At 35.0% G+C, this 14,357-nt stretch overlaps 1 protein-coding gene across 1 annotated transcript in view; it reads right to left on the reverse strand.

Moving 5' to 3' along the window:
- Positions 1-14,357, reverse strand: part of myo9aa (myosin IXAa) — a 213,752-nt gene that overhangs the window by 81,214 nt on the left and 118,181 nt on the right. The window contains exons 6-9 of the mRNA XM_051647761.1: positions 12,395-12,448; positions 5,273-5,370; positions 3,151-3,277; positions 335-424 (exon numbers count right to left, since the gene is read on the reverse strand). Of these exons, the coding sequence (XP_051503721.1) occupies positions 335-424; positions 3,151-3,277; positions 5,273-5,370; positions 12,395-12,448 (369 nt within the window). The remainder of the gene's footprint in view (positions 1-334; positions 425-3,150; positions 3,278-5,272; positions 5,371-12,394; positions 12,449-14,357) is intronic.

Here is a 14,357-nt window from a genome sequence, read left to right on the forward strand (position 1 = left end):
AAAACAGCTAGCCAGATCATTATTTAAAGATGACAGAAGGACAGAGCTCTAAAGTTAGATGAAAAGCAATACAAAAAAACGTATGTGCTGGATCTAATTATGATTCTGGACTATGATGAAGCCACTGAGAAACACAGTCAAAAAATAAAGGTGAAGTGTGTAACTTCTGCATCACTTTGCATCAGAGCTGTGGCATAGTTGTGCTCACATGGGTTCGAATCCATTCTGCATCATAGCTGATCTAATTCCCCCTCTATCTCTGTCAACTTTTCAGTAAATTTAAGTAAAAATCGCATTAAAAAAAAAAAAAAAAACTAGATTATTTTTTGCTTACCTCAGCCAGCTTGTATGGGACTATCAACTTTTCGCCCACCGTTACAGTCTTCCGTGTTGTCAGGGCCTCAAACAGCGTTTCCTCTTTGACCTGTCATGGTGCAGACAGAAGTTTTTTTATTGTAACTTTTCAAATAATCAAGTATAACCACTTTCTTTATAGACTGGTGCACTATACAAGTGTTTCCCAAACTGTTTTGTCTTATGTACCCAACAGCCCCATCAGTAATGCTCAAATACCCCTTCATCAACACAAACCAGAAATGTGATCTTTTTAACTCATGCTATACTGGATTTCATTAAAAAATAATTGTATATATTAAGGCTTCAACTCATTGTTAATTTCGTCAATGAAATCACTGACGAAAACGTTCATTGACGTCAATGATAATGAATACAAGATGACAAAGACAATAAACTATTTTATTCATGCATTCTTTTGACAAAAATATGACAAGAACACAATAATACCACAAGATATTAACAGTGCAAGATATAAACAGAAGAAGAAACATTTAGAGATACATCTGTTTATAAGAAGATATTAGATATGGATTCATCTGGTCTAATAAACCAGTATGTTGGGATTCCTCCGCTTGAGTTGAACACGCTGAACACCGGTAAAATTAACCACTTTAAATTGGGTTAATAACCTCACTCAAACGCATCCTATTTATTCATGAGATGAATCACTGTATCCTCAACATATGTGTAATATTACAACATACATCTGCACAGATAATGAAGCAAATGAACAGGTGAACTCAAACTAAGTTACGCAATAGTCATAATATGCGTAACTTGTGTTGTAAATACGCTGGTTCCGTAAAAACATGCTACATGCAATGCAATATCCTAAACTGGCTTAACACAGAAAATTACAACAGTCTCTAAAGCATGAAGAATTCAGAATACAGTAGGCTAACTTCTAAAGAGTGGCTAACACTTCAGTATATTCATTATATGCTATTATTGGACAGTTGTACAGTATTTTGAATGTAGCATATCTGTTATAAGTTTAATACATTTTTAAATTAAGTTCATTTACATTTTTCTAAATGTTTGAATATTTGATTAAGTTATTAATCAAATTTGATTTGAAGTTTGGTCTGTTACAGTTTGACACATTTTTGTCATTTTGCACATTATCATCAACTAAAAGATATTATTTTTGTTGACTAGAATTAGATGAATATGACATGACAAAATGTTGACAAATTTTAAAGGACATTTTCGTCAAAAGACTAAAACAAAAAGTGTAAAAATGAACACTGCTTTAACTACTTTAACCCTTTGACAGTCCTAATATTTTTATTTTAAGCCACAATTTCCTTTATCTAAGCAAAAATCGAAATCTTTTCAAGTACCCCATTGAAACTGCGTATGCAAACACCTGTTTGGAAATTACATGATACAGGTGAAAAGTTTTGTTCCGCATTTGAACTGTATCCCAAATCTCCAGTTCCTTCTACAGCAACATTTCTGAATACTGGTGAGAAACTACAACTTTAAATTAAGTCAGTGTTTAGTTATGCACATGGAAAAGGGGCAAAGCACTATTAGCACTAAGCAGCACTAATGGCCGTGAGAAAGATTTCTTTTCTTTTGTTGACTTTGGGGCCTGTAATGTTTTGCTCTTTAAACATCCGCTGGCTTTTGGAAGTCACAAAATAGGCTTTTAAGATTCCTGAAGACAGAGATGCACTGTAATGCAATGTGATGAAGTCATATTTATCCAACACTATGTTCTAATGCTAATCATACATCTGCGGTTTACTCCTCGTATGGTTGAAATCTCCGGCAATAAGCCATGGCATGTTGCCTTATAGGTAAAGTGTATAATTTACAATATTCCCAAATGTTTTGATAGCACCGCAAAGATTTTCTATCGAAAAAATACACACATCCTTATTAACACTTGATAGTGTATCGATTGAATTGTAATGAAGTTGCATGTGCAGTGCAAGGGTCAGTGTTTACAATCAAGGGACCGAAATCAACCCTGCTGTGAACTGTGAAAATGATGCAGTTCATCTCTGCACACTGGTAAAGATGATTATAATCTAGTGTAGTGATTCTAATGAGTCTGATTGGCCTAATGTTGTTGAGCCATTCAGCTCTGTAATGGTGAACAGATGTGTAAAGGTTCAAAGACCTCATTTACATGTATTACAATGTTTTCAAGGGGCCAAGTAGGCCTCAACCTTCTCATTTTCTGTTTCTGTTTTTCATGAAGGTGTGCTTGTAACTCATGAAGGTGTGCTTGTAAAGTTGGCATGCTTACAAAGGGCAGGCTTGCTTTGATCAAACTATTAGGTCACAAGAGGTCTTGGTGTAGGGCACTGTATGTACATACATGATGTATGCATTTACTTCAAAGACTTGGAGCAGCTATCACATCCTATTTCCTGTTGGTTCACAGTACAGGGCTCCCAGGCCTTCTTTCAGGAATTGTATCTACTTCCTTGAGTAAACTAGTTAGCTGATAAATTGAGTCAAAGGGATAGTTTAAATCTGGTGCGTTCGCAATGCATGCAAGACGTTTTTGTGTTTATCATGAATTTTCAAGGTTTCAAATGCAGAAGCATAAATAACGACTGAAATTTCAGTCTGTTCCTCATACAAAGCTATTTTATAGCTTTAGAACACTTGAAATACAGCACACAAGACATAGGCACTACTTTTTTTGAATTGATACCTTTCATCATCTGCTTTTGCGTTTCACAGAAGAAAAAAAGCCATATAGATTTGGAATGAAATCACAGTGGGTGAACGATGACAGAATTTCCTTTAAAGTGATTGATACTTATCCTATACCTCGAGCAGCTCAGACACTACAGGCAGAACTTCAGGATTGCATATATCAATGGAGTCATCCCGGTATATCTTCTTCTTGTATCGGATATTCCCTAAATGAAGGATAGCTGATAGCAGAGAGAAAATCCTGAAAGGGAAAACAGAAACATAACGAGAACGTTGACAAATAACATGGACATGAACTTTTCTTTTTCAAGGTTAAAATTTATATGAATGTATACAGAAAGTGTATTTATACAGTAGATGATGTTACTGGTCACCATTTCAATTTTTTTTCTTTTTTTTTTTAATCAACGTTTTTGCAGTTTTTGTTTTTTTAAAGGGGCAGTGTGTAATTTCTGATCCACTAGAATCACCTTTATCCTCGCGCAACCCCGCGTACACATGCGTGGACGTTCTATTTTGGCTTCATTATAAGCAATGCATAATTAAATTCATTTAAACCAACTGATCTCAGTTCAGAAGACTCTGGGCTGTCAGTAAAGGGTTCATCTTTCGATGCACAGAGTCATGTGACAAAACAACATGGTGCCGATCACAGCAGAGTTTGTCTTTGGGAGAAACGCCAAATAACTAGGTAATAATAATTAGGTAAGAAACCTAATTGCATTTTTACATTGAAACCTGTTCGAGTCAAAAGATTTGAGTCTCTAGTTTCATCCGATATGCCATTTGTAAAATCTGAGCGATTTATCACAAAATGCCACGTTGCTAAATACAATGTACACAATAGTGTACAATAGCACAAGGTTTTCATTAGAAATTCTTTATTTACTGAGCATTTTTACTTTGAGAAAAATAAAAAGGCTTTATATGGATTTAGGACAAAAATAAGGTGAATTTCAAACTGTTCTGAGACCAGTGCAGACACTGGAGGTTAAGTCATAATAATTTATATAATAATTTTATTTACTTATCACACATTATACATTTTGCACATATACAGTGAAATTCTACTTTTCACATATCCCAGCTAGGCTGGGGTCAGAGTGCAGGGTCAGCCATGATACAGCGCCCCTGGAGCAGATAGGGTCAAGGGCCTTGCTCAATGGCCCAACAGTGGCATCTTGGTGGTGCTGGGGCTTGAACCCCCGCCCTTCTGATCAGTAACCCAGAGCCTTAACCGCTGAGCTACCACTGCCCCAAATTCACTAAGTACACAGGGGGCAAGGGAGCATCCTATAGCTTTCTATGCAGCTAAGTGCATTCACACCTAAAATCCAACCAAAAGTTCAGTTTCAGGCTGCAGATGATGTTTGGACCACTCAACATGTTTGGCAGACATGGGACAATGATAATCAGTACATAGATTCAGAATTTATAATGTATACATTTATTTTAACATGGTTGGCAGTGATTGGACGATGTTGGCCATTACTTTGTATCAGAATTAATTATGCTAATTTCAGATTGGTCTCCAAATTAATGTAAGGTCGTAAAAACAGCATGCATAATGACTATGAAGGAATTAGACAAAGTGTCAGAATTTAACTTTTCAGTTAAGGGGAAATATCTGCATCCTGGAATACATTTTAAGAGGCTTTTTTTCCCCCTCTTTCATAAGGACCTTTTTTCATACCATATAACACCACTCTGTGTCTGTGTCATATTCTTAAAAGTATTAAATTCCTCAATATAAATTCTCAAATCTGAATAATACGATACTGTAGGCTGTTACCAATAAAATTACATCGACTGATAATCTGTGACCTGCTCCATCATTTTAGTCACTTTGTCCCAGATATAATTTAGTTTTTTATGCACTGAAGTAAAAAGAAAAGCATTTAAATGATTATATTGGCCAACATTTAAATGTTTATATCTTGACATAACTAAATCATTAGAAAGCCTAGACTTTACTTCTTACTATAGTGCATAAAACTCAAAATGCATTTGAGTCTAAGTGTCTAAAGATGATGGAGCTGGTAACATCTGTATAATAACTAGGCCTAGAACAGAATATTATCAGATGTTACAAATAATACAAATTAAAAAAATAGAGGCATTGGGTTCGAGGGCACATTTTTGGCACTTTTGGTGGCATTTTTTCCCAGACGCCTTGTTCATTTCTGACTCGTGTCAGATTATGAGGACCAGGGAGCGGCGTTTTGGACCCACTCACTGTTTGCGTGTGGTGGGAAGGAAGCCCACCATCTCCATCGCCAGCTGCAAGCGCTCAAAGTCGTGTTTAAGATCCTCCCCTTCCACTGTGAAGCAATCCTGCTGGTATCAACGGAAAAAAAAATGCAACGTTATCAGCATCTCAAACAATTACTCAACATTCCACACCACAGTCAAGGTTTGCCGAAGGGCAGTTTTCAAAGCAATAATTCTAGTTAATTACTCTTCATATTAGGTTAATAAGCACGGTCATAAACATGATGTCCTATTCACGTAACCCAAATGCCAGAGCGTATCAATATATAATTGGCTAAGAATAAGTTGCACTGCAACTGCTCATTTGCGTTCATACACAGATGTGGAGATTTAAGCTGGATTCTGGCTTTTTTGTGGTTTACGTACTGACAACCCTCCAGAGAGAAACCGGCAGGGTTTAGCTGATTGACTCAGAGCAACGTGTCATTATGAAGTTTGGTCAAACAAGCAGGAGCTGCCACATTCTTTTGATTGAAAATAAGGGCCCTGGTGAAGGTTCGCATACGTTTGTGGAAAATTCAGAGGATTTTGCGTTTTACACACTTGGTGGAAATCTGGCACATAGCAAAGGCAATAAGAGAAGTAGCAATTTATGACTTGATTCATTCCATCAAATGGGACTGAAAAGGAAAAGAGGGTTTGATGCATAAGTTTGAAAAGAAGAAATGAGCTCTGTTTCAGGGTACAATCAAATTTTACACTTGTTTCCAATGAGTAATTAGAAAGGAGAAGAAACATACATACTAATTACACTTGATGCACCATATACTGAATCTCTGTCGGCCGATCATGTAAAATTACTTAAAAAAAAATAATGATAAAAAATGGCCTGATTTGACTGATATTTGAAGTAGATAATATAAGGGCTTATTATTTTATACTGTTTCTATGTCAGGTTTTAAAAGTATTAAACAGTATGTTTTATACTGTACATTATAATGCTTTTATGTCTGCCTTTATTTAGCTTGTTCAATTCAACATTTGAGTTTTAGTGTGAATGCTGTTTAAAAAACAGGCAGGACAGAATAGATTTATTTTATCAGCCATACTGGTTACCATTAAAACAATAAATTTTTGGTATCGGCCAACATTGCTGATGATAATAATAATAAAAAAATAAAAAAATTAAACTGATCAGGTTGACACTGGAAACGGATTATATCAGTTTTTTTTTTTTTTTTTAAATAGTACAAAATAAATAGTATTTTTTGATGCCAGGTTTAAAAGTTTTTAATGTTTTATGTATATTGTACATAATAATATTTTCCTGTCTGACTTCAACTGTAGTTTGTAAAATTCTACATTGGTGCTTTTTGTAAAAAAAAAGGGAGAAAAGTATAAAGTAGATTTAAAATAGCGGACATTTTTATCAGCTGTTAAGTCACAATAAAAGAACAAAATACGGTTTTGACCAAAATTACCAGTAAATAAAAAAAAAACCAAACAAACAAAAAAAAAACAATAAATGTAAAAAAAATTTCTTTTTTTCAAAAAGCAAAACCAAACCAAAAATTATCCATGGCTATCAACACTGAAGAAAAAATTATAATAAAATGTATCGGTCATAACAAAAAAAGAAATACAAATCAGTGTCAGCCACCAACATAACCGATAATAATTATAAAAAAACAAGGAAAATAAAAATTATAAAATTAAAGTATATCGGCCATCATATCAGGCATGTACCCTCTTTTTTTTTTTTTTGCCAACCTTCCTGATTAAAAAAAATACATAAAATAAAAAAATCAATAAAAATAATAATAATAATAATAATAATAATAATAATAAAGATTTATTTTATTGCCCATGATATCAGTTAGTCAAAAAAAATTCTTTTTTTATAAAATCAAATAAAAACATTACAGTATAAGCAAACATTCCTGATAATTAAAATAAATGAATAAATAAAAATTAAACTGATTAGGTTGACACTGGAAATGGATTATATCAGTTTTTTTTTCTTCTTTTTTTTTTTTTTAATAGTATAAAATAAATAGTATTTTTTGATGCCAGGTTTAAAAGTTTTTAATATTTTATGTATATCATAATAATATTTTCCTGTCCGACTTCATCTGTAGTTTGTAAAATTCTACATTGGAGCTTTTTGTAAAGAAAGGGAGAAAAGTATAAAGTAGATTTAAAATAGCGGACATTTTTATCAGCTGTTAAGTCACAATAAAAATGTTTGTTTTTGACCAAAATTACCAGTAAATAAAAAAAACAATAACAATAATGTAACTTTTTTCAAAAAGCAAAACCAAACCAAAAATTATCGATGGCTATCAACACTGAAGACAAAATAATAATAAAATGTATCAGTCATAACAAAAAAAGAAATACAAATATCGGTGTCAGCCACCAACAATTATAAAAAAAACAACAAAAAAAAACAAGGAAAATAAAAATAATAAAAAACATGTACCTTTTTTTTTTTTTTTGCCAACCTTCCTGATAAAAATAAATAAATAACAATAATTAATATATATATATATATATATATATATATATATATATATATATATATATATATATATATATATATATTATATTGCCCATGATATCAGTTAGTCAATAAAAAAAAATTATAAAAATAAAATAAAAACATTACGGTATAAGCAAACATTCCTGATAATTAAAAAAAATAAAAATAAATGTTTTACAAATATTTATAATACTGACCATCATATTAGATATCGGTCATAAATAAATATCAGTGCATTGCTAGTCATTATAAAGACTACTATTTTCACTACAGTCATGTGAGGAGTTGAGCTGCAGATCTGGACGCAAGAATTCTACCATTCAACGCAGGCAACTCCAGCTGGCAGAGGAACTGCTTCCTGCTCACAACAACACAGGCAAATTTACACACACGTCCTCCCTTTAATGAGACAGTGTCTCCTTCATCGCCTCGCGTCATTACTGATGCCAAAATTACAGCATACCACAGCGGTGGAAAGGCAAACAGAGCTGAAACTCTATAAGCCTATTTGCTTTCTTCCATTTACATTTCCAGGGTAGGAAATGTAAAAAGGGCCATTTCTCATGTTAAATGTTGTAAGCCTTCTAAAATAAAACAGACCTGAGGTTTCAAGTGGAATGACACAGATTTGACAAAATATTTGTAAAAGTTCTTCCCAAGTGCAAATTCAGCAAGACCCTTATTTCCACTGTCATTACAAATCCTTCAAGTTTTAAGAGTCTAAAGCAGGCAGCACAGTAACACATTCGAATCACTTACCTTTTGATTTCCATTTATTGATGCATTCATTCATGGTAACTCAAAAATGAAAATTGTGAAATCATTTCTTTACCCTCATGTCATTCCAAACCCAAATGAGTTTTTTCTTCTGTTGAAAAAAAGAGAAAATGAAGACTAGCTTTCCTTGCTCTTTTCCAATTACAATAACCAGGGAATGAAGCTTTCAAGCTTCAAAAAGGATGCAAAAGCATCAAAGTATCATAAAAGTGGTCCTTATGACTCGTGCCCTATATACAAAATCTTCTGAAGCCATATGATAGCTTTGTTTGAGAAACAGACCATAATAGAAGCCATTATTTACTGATAATCTTCTTCTCTAGTGGGCAGTTAACCGCTGAGTCAGTGAGTTGAACTCAAGAACAGAGTCAGTCCAATTAATGAACAAATCATTTAGACCGGTTTTGTGAGCCAGGACAACAAATTCATTGTATAGATTTTTTCATGAATCGGATATCGCAAATTTTCTTTCATGAACGCACCAAGGAGAGCTAGGACGGATGTGAAGATTTTCAGTAAATAACTACTTTAATTGTGGTCTGTTTGTCACACAAAGCTATCATATGCCTTCAGAAGACTTGGAATATAGCACACATGATGTATGAACAACCTTTTTTTTTTTTTTTTTTTCCCAATTTGGAACGCCCAATTCCCAATGCGCTGTAAGTCCTCGTGGTCGCATAGTGATTCGCCTCAGTCCGGGTGGCGGAGGACGAATCCCAGTCGCCTCCGCGTCTGAGACAGTCAACCCACGCATCTTAGTCACATGGCTTGTTGAGTGCGTTGCCACGGAGACATAGCGCGTGTGGAGGCTTCACGCCATCCACCACGGCAACCACGCTCAATTCACCATGCGCCCCACCGAGAACAAACCACATTATAGCGACCACAAGGAGGTTACCCCATGTGACTCTACCCTCCCTAGCAACCGGGCCAATTTGGTTGCTTAGGAGACCTGGCTGGAGTCACTCAGCACGCCCTGGGATTCGAACTAGCGAACTAGCGAACTCCAGGGGTGGTAGCCAGCGTATTTTACCACTGAGCTACCCAGGCCCCTTGATGTATGAACAACTTTAATGGTGATTTTGCATCCTTTAAGTGTAAAAGCTTCAGTCCCTGTTCATTGTAATTGCATGGACAAGAACATTAAGAACAGTCTTTAAATGTTCTGCTTTTGTGTTCCGCGGAATAAAGTCACACGAGTTTGGCACGACATAAGGGTGAGTAAATGATGACAATTTTTATTTTACGGTGAACTATGTCTTTGATTGGCACATGGCAAAGGAATTCAAAAGACCAACATATAGAAAATGAAGACACTCCACCAGCAGGAAGTCTCACACCAAAACACCCAAGTTCATTTGGTCATTGGCTTTGTGTGTGTATGTTTAGAGCATTAGAGCTTCTCTCAGGCCTCTTTGAATTTCGCTAAATCTAAAGGATGAGGCTTTACATGGTTCCAATGACAAGAAAAATGATGTCCATTAGAAAAATCTTCAGTTAGGGCATCAAATGCCTTAAAGAAGGAAAAGGAAACAAAACTATTTGACTATTAACTATTTAGTTCACTAAAGGAATATTCTTGGATAAAACAATTTAAACTCTATGGACAGTATCTGTGGTGTGCTATAAATTCCCTGAGACAAAATCTTTGACTAATTCCTCAGTTTGTAACAATGTTTTTTCATTAATGCAGTTACGATGGATGTCTATGGGCCAAATGTACAGATGGTTTAAAAGCAGTAATGTTAAGCTTGCATTTTTGTTAAAGCACTTGTGTAAATGTGTTTATATTGCTGTAACATTGTTTAAATTGCCCTTTTCAGGTGGGACTACTTTTCTAGGCAGATGCATTTCTGGTTATGCATTACAAACATAATTCCTGTTGGCAAACAGCATTTTACAAATAGTTACATCACATTTGTTCCTGGTATCCTTTCATGGTTATCGTGTGAAAGTTGCAAGTTTTACCGGATCTACACGGTCGTGATAAAAGTTTCTATTACAGGGGGGATTATATTACACAAGTCTCATTATAAAGGAATATTCTGGGTTCAATACAAGTTAAGCTCAATCGACTTGTATATAAGTCGATTGAATAACTTGTATTGAACCCGGAATATTCCTTTAACACATGTAATGTATAAGTGTAGGGTTATACTTTCAAAATGGTGTGATAGTTGCATAGCATATTTTAAACATTTGTTCACAGTGCTGTTCACTTGCCCCATAGACTTCCATTGCAAGTCCATTACTTTGCCATGCAACAGGTGCTGTCAATAGAACTAAAATTGTTTATTAAGGAAGGTCGTGGGTTAAATCCAAGTTATGCTCAATCGACAACATTTGTGGCATAATGCTGATTATTTTGTATATATATATATATGTTTATTTAAAAAAAAAAAAATTGTGGTTACAATAAGGCACTTACAGTGGAAGTGAATGAGGCCAGTTCATTAACATTAATTACATTTGAACATGACTGTAGTTTGATAAAATAGCTTATTTACCTTATCTGTGTAAAGTTAGATCCAATATTACAACTTGGTTTTCATGAATCTGGTAAATTCCTGATTTTGTCATACTACAATCATGTTTACGTGTATAATGTCTTGTAGCTATACTTTTGAAACAGTGTGTATTTTAACATTTATGGTCTGGCCCCATTCACCTCCATTGTAAGAGCCTTACTGTAACTTTTGCTTTTTTTAAAAAAAAACAAGGGACGAGGGGGGCCTGGGTAGCTCAGTGGTAAAAGACGCTGGCTACCACCCCTGGAGTTTGCTAGTTCGAATCCCAGGGTGTGCTGAGTGACTCCAGCCCGGTCTCCTAAGCAACCAAATTGGCCTGGTTGCTAGGGTGGGTAGAGTCACATGGGGTAACCTCCTCGTGGTCGCTATAATGTGGTTCGTTCTCAGTGGGGCGCATGGTGAGTTGAGTGCGGATGCCGCGGTGGATGGCGTGAAGCCTCCACACGCGCTATGTCTCCGTGGCAACGCGCACAACAAGCCACGTGATAAGATGCGCGGGTTGATGGTGTCAGACGCAGAGGCAACTGGGATCCATCCTCCGCCACCCGGATTGAGGCGAATCACTACGCCAACACAAGGACTTAAAAGCGCACTGGGAATTGGGCATTCCAAATTGGGTGAAAAAAAAAAATGAGGGACGAACCTAAATATATATATATATATATATATATATATATATATATATATATATATGTATGTATGTATGTATGTATGTATGTATGTATGTATGTATGTATGTATGTATGTATATTTTTTTTTTTTTTTTGTGGTACTCAACATTATGACACAAATGCTGTCAATTGAACTTAACTTTTACTGAACTCAGAACATTCCTTTAACCCAGAACATGTAACTGTAGGGCTAGTAAAGCATGTGAGAAGGTCTTTGTGGCATTGTAGGTCTAAGATCTCGAGTTTACATGTGTCAGAAAAAAACCACCCAATGCAAATAAAGCTTGTTTGCACCGTTGCTTATCACTCTTATCCAATCGACTGCAGCGTCTGCATGCCAATAGAGATGTGACCGAGATGCCCATAGGTCAGGCTATTAATAGAAGCAGAAGAATTGCATGACACGCACTCTAACACACACACAAACGCACAATAACCAAACAACATGCAAAGCCTAAGACAGCCATGAAAAAGCCAGAGAGATGCTGTGAGCACACTAAGTACAACCCAAGCCAAACAAACAGGTTGGGAGTGGTGTGTTGTGTGAAGGGAGGACTATGGAAAGTGTTTTGGGAAGCCCATGATTCATCTCTGTACTGCAACGACACACTCATTTCAATACTGACCGGTTCATTCTCATAGTAACATTCCCAGTGCAGTCTGTGAGGTTTCTTTGTCATCTGGAAGCAAGGTAGACAGGATTAGAGCAGCATTCCACACAATGCCTGCTAAACATATGCTGCTTTCAAATGGGACAACAAAAGCATTACGAAATATAGCCACATGCTTTGGGTTATAAACTCATAGCCTGTGTTCGGAATGGCATTCTACCATACTACTCGTACTATTTGAAGTATGAAATACTACTGAATTTGAAGTATGCAGTATGTATTCAATTGTCTAAATGTATAGGATAATCCGATGACCTGCTACATTTGTGTAGTATACAACAACACTAAGCTGAGTACTCTATCTCACAGTGCAAGGAACTTGACTAGATCTTCCATTTGCAATGTAACACATGAACTGGAAGAGTTATCGACCGAAACATTCAGATGTAATACCTCCTTCTTGATTCATTATTTGTTCAGACTGCTAAACGTAAAGACATTTCTACCCAAAATTGGATTAAACATGCACTCTATGTTTGGCTGCTACGTTTCCTAAAGTGCAAGTCATTAGACTAATTTCACAATCCTTCAGGGCTCCACAATGAATGAAAATAACATCAGAATTGTGATATTGCGACTCGTAAATGCATACTTCTGGGTTGTTAGAGAGACTGTACCTCATCCATATATATATATATATATATCATTAGAGACCCTAGGTTTGTAATGTAATGGTGTCATTTTTTTTTTTCACTTCCATAAATTACATTTTTATGATTATTTCATATCTATGTAAGTCTACTAATCACAGAATATCAATTTCTTTGTTTATTAGAAGTGAAATTAGTACTATATTCATAGAAATAAATACTATATCAAGTTAATTTGCTGTGCAACAATAGTGAATTATCAGTATTCCATATGTGTCTACACATACATATTACACATGTTATTTCTTACTCAAGGTGGCGCTGTTGTTTCAGTGATTGACTTGATTTACATTTGACATTGCTATTTGATGAAGAACGTGGAAGTAAACTATAGCAAGTGTAACACATGAACAGTATGATATGACTATTGTCATTTGGGTGTACTACTGAAACCATGTAAATTGTGCATCTATTTAGACTCAAATGCTTGAGAAAATACTTCTGTGTAGTTTATGTGTAGCTCAGTGTGTGTTTGACAGCCAGTTGCATCCCATGAAATTTCAGTGTGAAAATAATGAATCCTGTTCTAGATTTGTCCTGATTTGTTGCATTATTTCTTTGATATATGAAAAATAAAACATCAAAATATATCTTATTTTATAATTTGTTAATTGTCTTGATCTGTCTGGGCATTTTGCAGATCCATTTTCTATTTTATTTTTTATATACGTGCCGGGTCTCTAAAGACCCGAATATGTAAGAGTGTTTGGTGAAATTCCCATGCATTAAAGAGTTAAATCACAAAAGGCTGTGATTTAATTTAATGATCACATGGTCTGTAGTCATTTCAGAGCAAATACATAATTATTAAGAAATATATTGTATATTGTCATAGGCTGAAAATTATAGAGATATAATTTTTCTAGCCATATCACCCCGCCCCAAAATAACATATGTATTTCCAAGATATTAACTGAACGTGATTCGCTGAAGTCTTGTATAGTGATAGACCGAGACCAATTTTTGGCCAATTTGAGATTATCGGGCTGGCTTGGTCAATTAAAAGAAGTGTTGTGTTGTCATGTATCAATTCTAAAATCTACCAAAAACATGGTCAACAGATAATACATGCTTTCTGTTTTCAACGTTTTAAGTACATTTTGAGTAAATATTGTCTACAGTTAGTACTGGTTTCATTTTGTACATATCTAATTTGTCATCATGAAATTGTATTATGTATATATTGGTATTATTTTGACCATCTACTACACTGCATTCTAGATTTTGGCATCGGACATTTAAAAACAACCTATTGTTGAAGTCAGAAG

Source organism: Myxocyprinus asiaticus, chromosome 2, assembly GCF_019703515.2.
Source record: "Myxocyprinus asiaticus isolate MX2 ecotype Aquarium Trade chromosome 2, UBuf_Myxa_2, whole genome shotgun sequence".
Lineage (NCBI taxonomy): Eukaryota > Metazoa > Chordata > Actinopteri > Cypriniformes > Catostomidae > Myxocyprinus > Myxocyprinus asiaticus.